This window comes from Teleopsis dalmanni, chromosome X (genome assembly GCF_002237135.1).
Source record: "Teleopsis dalmanni isolate 2A chromosome X, ASM223713v2, whole genome shotgun sequence".
NCBI lineage: Eukaryota > Metazoa > Arthropoda > Insecta > Diptera > Diopsidae > Teleopsis > Teleopsis dalmanni.
In genome coordinates, this window is record NC_051848.1 from 30,479,210 (window position 1) to 30,491,731 (window position 12,522).

A 12,522-nucleotide genomic window follows, 5' to 3' on the forward strand; every position below is an offset into this window, starting at 1 on the left:
AAAAAAATTAAAATCAAAAAATTCAATATAAAAAATTATTATAAAAAAATTCATATAAAAAAATTAATATAAAAAAATTATTATAAAAAAATTAATATAAAAAAAATGCAAAACCAATTTTGAAAAAAAAATGTATAATCTATAACTAATTTTTATTTATTTAAAAATTGTTTCGATTCTTTTCACCTACCGTAAAAACAAATATTTATTTAAAATAATTGTATCATTTATTTATAAAGTCGTTTTTTGTTTTTTTTTAAATTTTTAAAATTTTAATTTTTAAAAATAAAACTTATGAAATAAAAGTTAAAATATTAAAAATAAAAACCGACTTTAAAATAATTTCGACGTAACGACTCAAAAAATTTAAAACAAAATTTATTTTTAATTTTATTATAATTGTTATATTTATTTAATAACACAATGGAAAGTTTTTAAGGGATATGAATAAAATTCAATTATATTTAACAAACATTTATAATTATTAATTACACATTTATAAAAATTTTAATACAAACTTTAATTTATAAAACTATATTAGTGAGATTTATGTACAGAAATTTTATATATTGGTTTGATTTTATTATATTTTTATTAAGATATATATATTACAAATTAAATGCAGCGAAAATTATTGTTTCAAATTTCTATTCAAATCTTTTTAATTTCTTGACAAGGCCAATTTTATTATTCATAAACACAAAGATATATATTTATTGTGAATTAAATGGAAAATATTTTAATTTTGGAAAGTCCCTTTTTATTATTACATATCAAATTTTTTTTATATATATTGAGAAAATAAAATAAAAGCAAGTATTTATTTAAAATTTTTGTTTCTGAATACAAAGTTTATTATTTTAAAATTTATTCCAAAATAAAAATTGGCTTATCAGTAAATTTAGTAAAAGAAGTAAGCCATTGCTAACACTTAGTAAAGTGCTAAGCTATTTTAGAAGCTATTGGTTTTCAATATTTGGCTCTTGATTTTAATGTTTCATTTTAGTTGTTTTTTTTTTAATTATTGAAACACTAAACAGAAACTCAAATTCGCAGTTAAAAAATAAACTAAAAATATTTAATTTTTAATTTTGTTAATAAAATTAAAATTTAGTTTAAATTTATTTACAGAAATTTTAGCAAAATTTTTTTTTAAAACAAAAAAATTTTTTTAAAATTGGAATTTTATAAAAATTTTAATAGTTATTTTTAAATAATTATTAAAATTTTAATATATATGTTTATATATAAAATCGATCATATTTTTAGCAATATTTTTTTTGTTTTGTACGTGAAGTTTTCAACCAGGTTTTGCCATTTTTTTAATCATTTTTTTTTTAGTTAATTGTATATATTTTTGTAATTAAAAATAAAAATATATTATATGCTTCGCATATAATAAATTTCTGTTTTATGGTATTCATGGAAATGAATGCTATAGGTATATATATATGCCAGATGCATATATGAAACTATAGACGTTAATGACGATACATTAATTTCGTATTTGATTTGTGGTATATGCAATTTTGTTTTTGGTTTTTGTTTTAGTTTTATCTTTAGTTTTTGTTGTTTTAGTTTTAGTTTTAGTTTGACTTTTCAATAATTTAAAACCTTTCAATATCACAGTCCTTTACAATTGCAAATTCTTTTGAAAGCAAAAGGATTCACATAATTTCAGTATTTGAAACTCAAAAATTGTTTACAAATGAAATTTCGAACTGTAGGCTATTGTATTTTTTTATATATTATATATATTGTTCAAAGAATATAGATTTTTACAAAATATTAAAATTTATTCTAAATCCATAAAAATTTTTTTTTAATAATAACTCAAATGCAAAGCAGCAAATATAGGAATGTTTTAAAATTTTATTGAAAATATTTAATGTTTTCCATAAAAACAAAAATATTTTCTTTATTGCAAAGTAATTGTTATATATAATGTCAGAAAGTATTTTTTAAATATTAAAGCATACTACATATATATAACATATATATGTAAATGATTATATATATATTTATATATATTGAATTTTGTGTATAATTTTTTACCGGACAGACATCGAAATTTCATTTTTATACAAAATTTGATATTTTTTCTCTAACTTTTACAATTTTTATCTCATTTTAACGTTTTTTCTTTAAGTTACACTTAAAATATAGCAAAAAAAAATTTTTTTTAATATAAGTATTAATTAAACAATTTTTATACATATATATATGGTATATATGGTAAGTAGTGAAAGTAAATAAGTAGTTCTAAAAATGTTTGAAATGACTCTAACTTTCAAAAGCTCAAATTGCCTCTGTAGCTCAAAAAAAGTTTAATGTATACAAAATAATTTCTTTATTTCTTTAATTTTTAAAAATAAATTTTTTAAATGAACTTTAAGTTATAAATTAAAAGATTTTGAAGAGTTCAGTGTCTCACACTGTTTGTGATATATGTTCTTTTCGACAGAGTATTTAGGTCTTAAGTGTAAGTAGGACTCACAATTATTAGAATTATGTTACTCATACAGAACTCATCTTCGAAATCAGTATCTATGTTTCCACCATAACATCTTTTAATACTTTCACGTTATCATATCATTTACAAAGACTTATCAAAGATATATTAAAGATTTATCAAAGATATGTCAAAGATATATCAAAAATTTATCAAAGATATATTAAAGATTTATCAAAGATATGTCAAAGATATATCAAAAATTCATCAAAGATATTTTAAAGATTTATCAAAGATATGTCAAAGATACATCAAAAATTCTTTAAAGATATATTAAAGATATATCTTATTAAGTTTAACAATTCTGTGTTTTAGTTTTGATAACCAAGATCGTTAGTTCATTCATTATTATTGAAATTAATTAATATTTAAAATTTTTTTCGTATGAATTATAATTAATTATTGCATAAATTTCTTCTACATTAATGACAATAATCTTATTTTTGAGCTATAATTCATAAAGTAATATATATATATACATGTATATGTTTATATATAAATATATACATATTTAAAAAATATGTAATATTAGTCAATAATAATGAGCAATATTTTAATCTTAAGAATCTACATTTTGAGCTATAAATTTAAACACCAATATATATATATATAAAAGGACATACATAAATTTTTCAAAAAAAAAATTTACAATTACAACTACAATTTGGTATTTACCAAATATATATATGTATATTTTTACAAAACACTTGTATATAATAGATATTATTTAACCAATTATTTTTCCTTACACTTATTGTTTTCTTGTACTTAAAGTTAATTGTCCTACAATTCTTATCTCAATTTTATTTGTATTAGTATTTAGCCATGATTAGCGCATTAATTAATTAGCCTCCCTTTCTACTCCAACCAATACAACTTGCACCAGGTGCATCATCGGCATCATCATCATTTTTAACATCTTTATTCTTCACCTTAGAGTCTTTATCAATGCGCCTCTCACTTAACTCCTCATCCTACCAATCAGTTTCTGGTATCGGTCATAGACTTGTTGTTGCAGCAAATCCTTGGCGTCGCTTCAGGACACGTGATTTGTGCAATTCACCTTTATGACATGGTATGACTGTTCCATGGTTTGCAGCTAATGTTTTACTGCTACTGCCGCCCCCAATTAATGTACCCAACATCTTGGTCACTGAAAATTTCCTATGCGTTTTGTGTGGACGAGCACGTGAATCTAGTAAAAGTATCTCAAAGGCTTTGCACAAATTCGGTGTATATTCTGCTACGGACACCTCACAGAAGCCAATTGAGTGTGTTGCTGCCAATGCAGCGCCTTCTTTTTCTTGCACCTAAAAATAGAAGATTATTTAACATTTTTTTTGCTTTTAATGTTTAAATTTAAAAAATTTTTATTTTTAGTTTTTGATTTCTTGTATAAAAATTAATAGAAAACAATTTTGATAATAAAAATTAAAAAAAATTAATTTATTCTAATAATAAGTGTGTCTAATCTCAGAGCAGTCACAACTCGTACGGGTCGATATGCAAGTGCACAGTTGCACTAACTCGGAAAAACCTCAACATAAGAGAGTGTGTCAAAAAGAAACTTAGATGATCAAAATTCAGTATTTTCTATACTAGTAGATATGTTAAAATGAAATTTTTTTTACATTTACTTCTTCGTCCTTAGTTCTACCTATATAACTTCCATCACACTCTATGTTTTATACCTATTTGAGGTCCTGGAAATTATTTAAAAATTGTCAAAATATGACCTTTAATAAATGACATCTATTTTAACAATAGTAGAAGAACCTATTTTTTTAAATAATGAATATTTTTTATGAACATTTTTTATGGAAGGAGGTTTTTACAGTAGACGAAATATCATAGAAGTTTTTGGACCTAAGTAATATAGTATAAGTACTTAGTACATTAAATATTAAAATATTTAAAAAAATATGAAAGTTGAACAAGTTAGGGTCCGAAATTGGTTGAGTTCCAGTTAACCAATTGTGTTGAAGATTTGATTTTAATATCTCTATTAGTTCAGTAAATACCGAATTTTGGTCGTGTAATTTTTATTTTGACCAAGGTAAAAATTTTTATCGCATGCGTCAAATCAGTATGCCCATATGGATCGGAAACCTGGTTTACTACCTCCGAAATCGAAAGAAGATCATTTATCAATCGAGGCCTGCGCAACATATTAGGCATATGGTGACTTAAAACGATTTCAAATGAAGAGCTATGGAGAATAACGCACGAAACAAATGTAAACAACGAGATAAGAAGAAAGAAGTATGGTTGGATTGGACACACACTGCATAAATCTTCTGAAAATATCGCGCATGCTGCACTTACTTGGAATCCCCAGGGGACTAAGCACACTGTGCGGTGACTGTATGTTTCTATTGTTGCTAATATTATATTTAGTTGTCAATGTTGTTTCTTGAGAATACTAATTTAATAAACTGTTTTTATATTTTCTATACTAGATAAAGTATATATAGCACTGTTAATAAAAAATACATGTTATCATCAAAATATATATATGTATTATTTTTATTAAATAACATATATCACTTAAAACATGTCACACAGTTATTGAAGCTTTAAGCTTGACTTCAAGAAACTCTACACTGGTTTTCGAAGACAGTCAATGTCTTAGAAAATCTTGCTACTAGGAAACAAGTGACTTTACGCTGGATACATGCACACAATGGTTTTGATGATAATGAAGTTGCAAACAGATTGGTTAAGAATTTACGATTATCCTAAATTGGAATAGTTGTTTTGAGGATACTATATGGGCGGAATAAATATTGGGTCTCAGTAAAAATCACTTAAAAAGCTTAGCTAAACTAGACTATATAAGTAAATATAAGTTTATTTCGTTAAACAAGAAACACAAATTGTCAAATGAAGAAGGATCACACTTCACCAAGTTTCTCTTCCTAATATAGTCTGAGGTAACAAAAAATAACTATTAAATCTAAATACCATAGATTAAATTTAAAATAATTGGAATGATAATTGGTTACTGCGTATTATATAACCATAAAGAGCGGTAAAAACTTCAAGAAACCAAAATGCTGAGAAAAACCGTAAATACCTATTGAATCTAAACAGTTTGAATGTAAAATAATTGGTAATGACAATTGTGCATTACTTTTTATATAAGCATAAAGTGGATAAAAACTATGAGAAATTTACGAAAATACATTATATATAGAAAACAGAAATACATCCTATCTCATATATTTTATAGCAGAAAAATTTTCCACAAAGAATTGATCTTCCCAACAGAGTGGTCATTTATCGATTCAGGTAAGATTAAGACTTTCTTGAATATAGCTGAATTGAAAAAAATCCAGAATGTTCAAATTTCGAGTCAGGTAAGATTAAGACTTCCTTGATTATAGCTGAAGTGCAAAAAATCCTTCACTGAGTATAGAAAATGCAAAATACAATAGCCCAACAATGGACACAGAGTCACAAACATGTAATGTACGGACCCGTCTGGATATAACAACTGAAATACTTTTATATTCAAACATGTTACTCTAATAAAGGCAGTTGGGCGATTAGGAAATCAGGGTAAGGATGGAATTATTCGCCGAGATACGCGGTAGTTACTAGAGTTTAAGTGAGCTTACTACTACCTTCCTTACTTTGAACTAGTATTTTGAGTATATATAATAATCGAAAATATAAACGGTTTGTTTTATTTTGTTTAGTATTAGATTAATTAAATTAGTATTAAACAAATTATTATTTTTTTTTTCACTACAAATATTTTAAAAACTATATACCAAACGATGTTTAGTTAACACTACAACTAGTTATAAGAAAACTAACAAGTAGTTAGCCTTTGACGCCATTATATATTTTTTTTAACGATTTTTAAAATCCTTATTTTAAGTGAAATAACAAATAATAAATAATGAAGTTATATTTATTATATTTTTTTTTTTATTATTTCATTATATGAAACGTCGTGTAAAATAAATAAATTAATATTTGATTTCTAGCCATTGCATTTAATTGTGAGAGGTTAATTATAAAAAAAAAATGAAATTTCATTTAATTAATTTATATATAGTATACATTATTTTATTTTAGAACTGCTGTGAGAATTGTTTGTAATATTTTGATGATTTTTCTTGACCCGACTTTTCGATGTATGCTCGAAAACTTTCAAAATTTTTCATTTAATAAATATTAGAGAACCGAAGTCGTTGAACTTTAATTCGATACAATAAACACTTGAGTTTTTATCTTAAAAAGTGTTTTCTACAAAAATTTCGTTATATATAACCAAATTATATTTGTTATAAATCGAAAAGAATTTTAATTGAAAGAATTTCATTGACGCCTGGCATTGAGTGTATCTTTTGGCGAAGAACAATTTACAATCTGACAAATGGCTGCCAATCTCATGGTGACTATTTTTAAGTAAATATCCAAAGGCACTTCAGTTCGAAAGTATGTCGATATAAAAATAATTGTAACAAAAGACTACTCAGAAGAGCCAAAAACAAAAAGCCTATGAATTCTATTCAACGAACGTGTGCCGCATTCTTAACAAACAGGCAAATAAATGAAGAATTCTGATCTTCTGACCTAGTTTACTAATATAAAATATAGAGATTAAAAACTAAATACCGAAAAAAAACATAAATACACACATAGAGTTTCGAATTTGAAAAACTGATATTCTTCTAGATCAAAATTTATTCGTTATTTGAACATTTTTTTAATAATGAATACAAAATTAATTGTTATTAGTTAATATAATGCACTTTCTAAAGACTACTCTTTGGTACAAAAGATTCTTAGGTATTAAATTAGATAATTGAAGAAAATCCAAATCTATAAGTATATTCTTAAAAGGGTTGCTTTTTCCTGCCTTTATAGAAGAGGAACTCTGATTTTCTTGGTGCTATGATTTAATAATGGATTATAGAGAAGTTCGTCTATTGAAAACAATAGATTATATTAAGAACATAGTTTCTTTCCTTAAAAGAGACATTGAAAATCAATATAATGAATTTTAATAAATTTCAATATTTAGAACAATAAGTTCTCTAGATATCGTGTTTCAAAGTTCTTAACATCTTACACTGATCAAATTCAAAAAGAACTTTTCGACAACTCAAAATATCGAATAAATTGGTGATTGACGGTGGTACTATTCTAATTTACTAAGTAATTATTTCCTGCAAATCAAAGATAGGTTACGCGGGCTATGCCGGAAAAAGCAGTTTTCTAGATCTCAAAAAGTGCTGAAGAATTGTTATAACAAAAATTTTAAGATACAAAAGTATATAGATTATAGTACATAATATTTTGAAGCATGCTTTCTATCACAAATAACTATTTTTTATTATAAAGTTCAAAATGTTAATAGTGATTCTTGTATATTTATATTGCATTCTCTTAAAGGAGTGATGTTACTCATGTATTTAATATGTATGAGGATTTAAAAGAGCCCGATGATTTTAACCACCGTAGGCTACGTATTTTAATTTCGCTATAATTTCAAGTATTAGCAGATGGCACAGTGAAATGACGACCCAGTATGACAGAAATGAAGGAGCACCAAATCCAAATCAATAAATAATTTTCTATTAAGTAGTAGAAACCTACCAATCGCACTAAAACTAAGAGTCTATTTTATTCATTTTTTATTGTGTATAAACATTGAGCTATTAAGTTGGGAGATATGTTAGTCCAAATTGATTAGTGAGTTGGATACATTTTTCATCACTTAATCACAAGAGCCGCAGCTCGAGCGTTTGTCATATGGGTCACAATAGTGGATAATGGCCGCCGTAGTAATTTTACCGAGGGTGGTGACAGTAGTCAAATCGGTACTGAGAACGCTAATATAGTTTGTAAAACTCTGAGTTTTGTCCAAATTGAAATTCAAGACAATATACCCTTAAATTATGTCATTAGTATATGTATAATTTCTTTAATACAAACTAACAATATATCAGCTTTAATATATATATAAGAAACTATGATAAAAATCATTTTCCGCATATAAAAATTAATAGATATGTTTAAAAATAATCTGTATTGGAAAACATAAAATCGTATTGGATTTTTTTTATCACATAATATATATGAGAAAAACACAAATTATTGTTGTTTCTGTTGTTACTAATAATATTTAAAAATTCTATAAATTTCTTTTTTTATAAATATTTTTCACAGACCTAAAATTAAATCTATGAATATCAAACAATAAAACAAAAATTGCTTGGTGCTCGAGTCATAAGTCAGAAATTTTTCTTATGGGCTATTAATTAATCACAAGCGTAAACCATTGGGCTTAAATTAATGACCCCTCGGATTAAATTTTTTTTTATTTTTCGGTACTAATTTTTTCCGATTGGCAGCTTCATCACACTTTTATTATATTTTACAATATATATGCCATGGAATTAAAATCCATATATCAAGACTAATGTAGGAGTCTAGAACGTTGATGTAGAATAATGCACAGAGTAGATGAGGTATGTAAGTATATATTTTTCTTTATGTATGTATACAATACATATGAGTATATGTATAAGATGCTTTCATTATAATAAACTTACTTTACGTAAATGATCCAAATCAGCTTTATTGGCCACAAGATATGCGATCGGTCCATTTTGTAGTGATTTGAGTTCTGCTAAACATTTCGCAGCATACTCGAAACTAGTGCGATCTGTAATATTATAGACTATCATGCAGGCATCAGACCATAATACCTGTAATAAAAATAAGAATATAAATTTTTGAAAAATTAATGTAAAAATTTTGTATTATTGTATTAGTATTATTAAATAAATTCATTTGGCATATTTCGTATTCGCATTTTTTTTAAATTTTTACGAATATTATTAACATAAAAATAAATTTATTATCTATTTTATGCGATTAAATATTTAAGTTTATTAACGATTTTAATATTGAAATAAAAATATTAGAATGTGAGCATAAAATATGTATATAATTGGTATAATTTTAATAGATTTTTAATAAATTATAAAAAAAAAAATTATAGCTACCAAAAATATTTAAAATATGCATTTAATGTACATATTTGCACATCTGTATTCATAAATTTAAACAATTAAATTTAAAGCTAATGTATATGATAATGTAAATAATAATGTAATTAACAATAATTATTTTAAATATGAATAATATAGGTATAATTAATTTCTATTCATTTAAAATGTAATTATAATGGAAAAATATAAATTTTTAAATACGTCATTAATTTAAATATATATAAAGTTGCAATAGTTTATAGCACTCTCTAGAAAGTTTTATTTACATATTTGCAGGTCATATAAAATTAAGGTGCCATGGCGACTGACGTCTTGTATTTTCAGGCTATATAATATATATAATTTCCAAAGGAAACAAAAACAGATGAACTAAATGAGTTTTTCCAAATGTATTTTAATTTAATTTATTTTAATTGTGGTTTTTGTATATATATATTTTTTTTATCCGACTATAGGTCAATTTTTGTTAAATAATTCAACGTTTGTTTATTATTTTTCAATATATTCGATATATTTTTCAAAATATTAAACAAACGTTGAATTATTTCACAAAAAGTGACCTATAGCCGGATAAAAAAAATATATAAATCTATTATAACAAAACAGGACGATTTATAAATTCAAAATTTTATTTTTTAATTATTTTTGTTTGTTTTAGTAATTATTGGTTCATCGTTCAATATTTATATAAATAAATATGTATATATAAATATGTATATATATATATACCTATATATCTATATATATATACATATTTATAGCTATATATAAATATATTTATATTTATTTAACTGATAATATTATATATATATTATATTATATATGTATATATGTATATATATCTATATATCTATATATCTATATATATATATATACGGACCTATTCTGTGCACTTTATAAAATTGTCAAACATTGACACTTGTCAAAATTGACTGCTGTAAAGGTTTTGGTATTCTGTGACATAAATAAAAAGCTCTTTTCCTTGTTAGTTGTCAATACCTCAAATACTGTTGACAACTATAAAAATATGCTCTTTTTAAGCATTTTTTATTATTTGCATGCATGACAAATATTCTTAACTAAAATATACGCTCCTTACAAGCATTTTTTTTTTGTTGTGATTTGAATAAATGAAAAATGCTTTCGACAATTTAAAATATATGCTCTTTACAACCATTTTTTACGAACAGTTACGAACAATTACGAACAGTTTTATATACAAAACACTTTACACCACAGTGTGGTGAGAAGCATTAGATACTTGACCTTTGAAATTTGTCAAGATGTGCCCAGAATACCAAAAAGCTTTCTGCTTTATAAAAATCAAAAATTTTATTAAAGAATTTGACAAATTTGTTAAGTGCACAGCATAGATCCGATAATATATATATCTAAATTAAACTGTACAAATTTTTTTCCAAAAGTAACATTTGTGTACCATTTACCACAATAGCGACATTTACCATATATGACCAAAAATAACATATTATCTTTGTGATAAAAATAATTATATACATTTAATAAATGTAAATTTTTTATAATTTTTTATAATTCTTCACTGTCAAAGGACTTAGCTTAGCAGATACGAATAATTAAATGTTTATGTCAATTCTACAATATACAAATCTCAGGTTGGTTAATTGCAATCGATCTAAAGTAAGTATATAGAAAGTATTCTCGAGCATTAGTGTTAAAAGTTAGAAGAGACAATAAGTAAATCGATATAACTGTAGTTTATGCGTTAGTTCAGAAAATAGTACGGACAGTGCAATTGTGTTTAAATTTAAAAAAATAAGTTAATTTATATAGCTGTGGTTTATGCGTTAGTTTAGAAAATAATAAGGACGCTTCAATTATTGTTTAAAATTGATTAAACAAGTTAATTTATATAGCTGTAGTTTATATGTTGGTTCTGACAGTAGTACGAACAGTGTATTTGGTGAATTATTTTGTGGTACTGAAGGTAATCGTTAGTAGAACATGCTTGTGATTGACGTATTAATTAAATTTTTATTTCAATAGTTTGACTGAATCTTCCTATTAGGTGTAAATACAATATTATATAAATGTGCCTTGGATCCTTTTCAAGTAATTAATAAAACCTTGAAGGACGTCAATGTGTTCATTTTCAAAGCGTTGTGACTTTTAGGATTGCACGTGTACATTTCATTGTTTAAAAAGGAGAGTGGCGAATATAGTCAAATATCTGTCATCAGTTGTTTTTCATAAAATTCTATTGGTTTTATAGTTTGTATGTTATTTTTGGACTGCGTCTTAAATTTGAACCGGTTCAAATAGCTGTTTCGATTAGATGTTGGGCGGTGTTCAAAATAGTTGTGTGATCAGCTGAAGAATTTACTTGATTAGTAATTAAAATATTTTTAGATTTGTGAATTTCCTCAGTAAATAATTTTTGTTATTAACTCTTTGATATAAAAATCTTGTTATAGAAAAATAATAATTTTAAATTAGATAAAATATTAAACTAATAATATTAAGATTGAATATTATATTATTTACTAACTTGTTCCATGGGAAAATCATCCTCACTTCCGGCATATACATCAACAATTTCGACTTCCGTATAGCCGCCTTCCAATTTGATTATTTTATTGTATAACAAATCTGTGTTGGAACGATATTCTCCAATAAATCTGCCTGTCAAATATCTTACGGTAAGCGCTGCAATTAAACAATCAAAATAAACAAATTAAATTTATCAAAAAAATATGTAAGACAAAACAATAACAATAAATAATTATTTAATTAATAAACAATTATAAATACACCGATATATGTCTGAAAAAACACATGTCTACCATGTGTTACATATGGACTTATATGAGAAGATTTCATCAAGCGACGATAATGAGTGACGAAAAAAATAAATTGGCTAAAAATATAACAATATTTGCTGATTAACAAAATATTGTAAATTTTTTTCTTTGCCATTGTGTTAAATAAATTTTTTTTTGT

General features: G+C 24.3%; 1 protein-coding gene across 1 annotated transcript in view; it reads right to left on the reverse strand.

Moving 5' to 3' along the window:
* Positions 1–3,224: 3,224 nt before the first annotated feature.
* Positions 3,225–12,522, reverse strand: part of LOC119687600 (ras-related and estrogen-regulated growth inhibitor-like protein) — a 71,564-nt gene continuing 62,266 nt past the window's right edge. The window contains exons 3-5 of the mRNA XM_038101969.1: positions 12,071–12,228; positions 9,085–9,240; positions 3,225–3,822 (exon numbers count right to left, since the gene is read on the reverse strand). Of these exons, the coding sequence (XP_037957897.1) occupies positions 3,511–3,822; positions 9,085–9,240; positions 12,071–12,228 (626 nt within the window). The 3' untranslated portion in view covers positions 3,225–3,510. The remainder of the gene's footprint in view (positions 3,823–9,084; positions 9,241–12,070; positions 12,229–12,522) is intronic.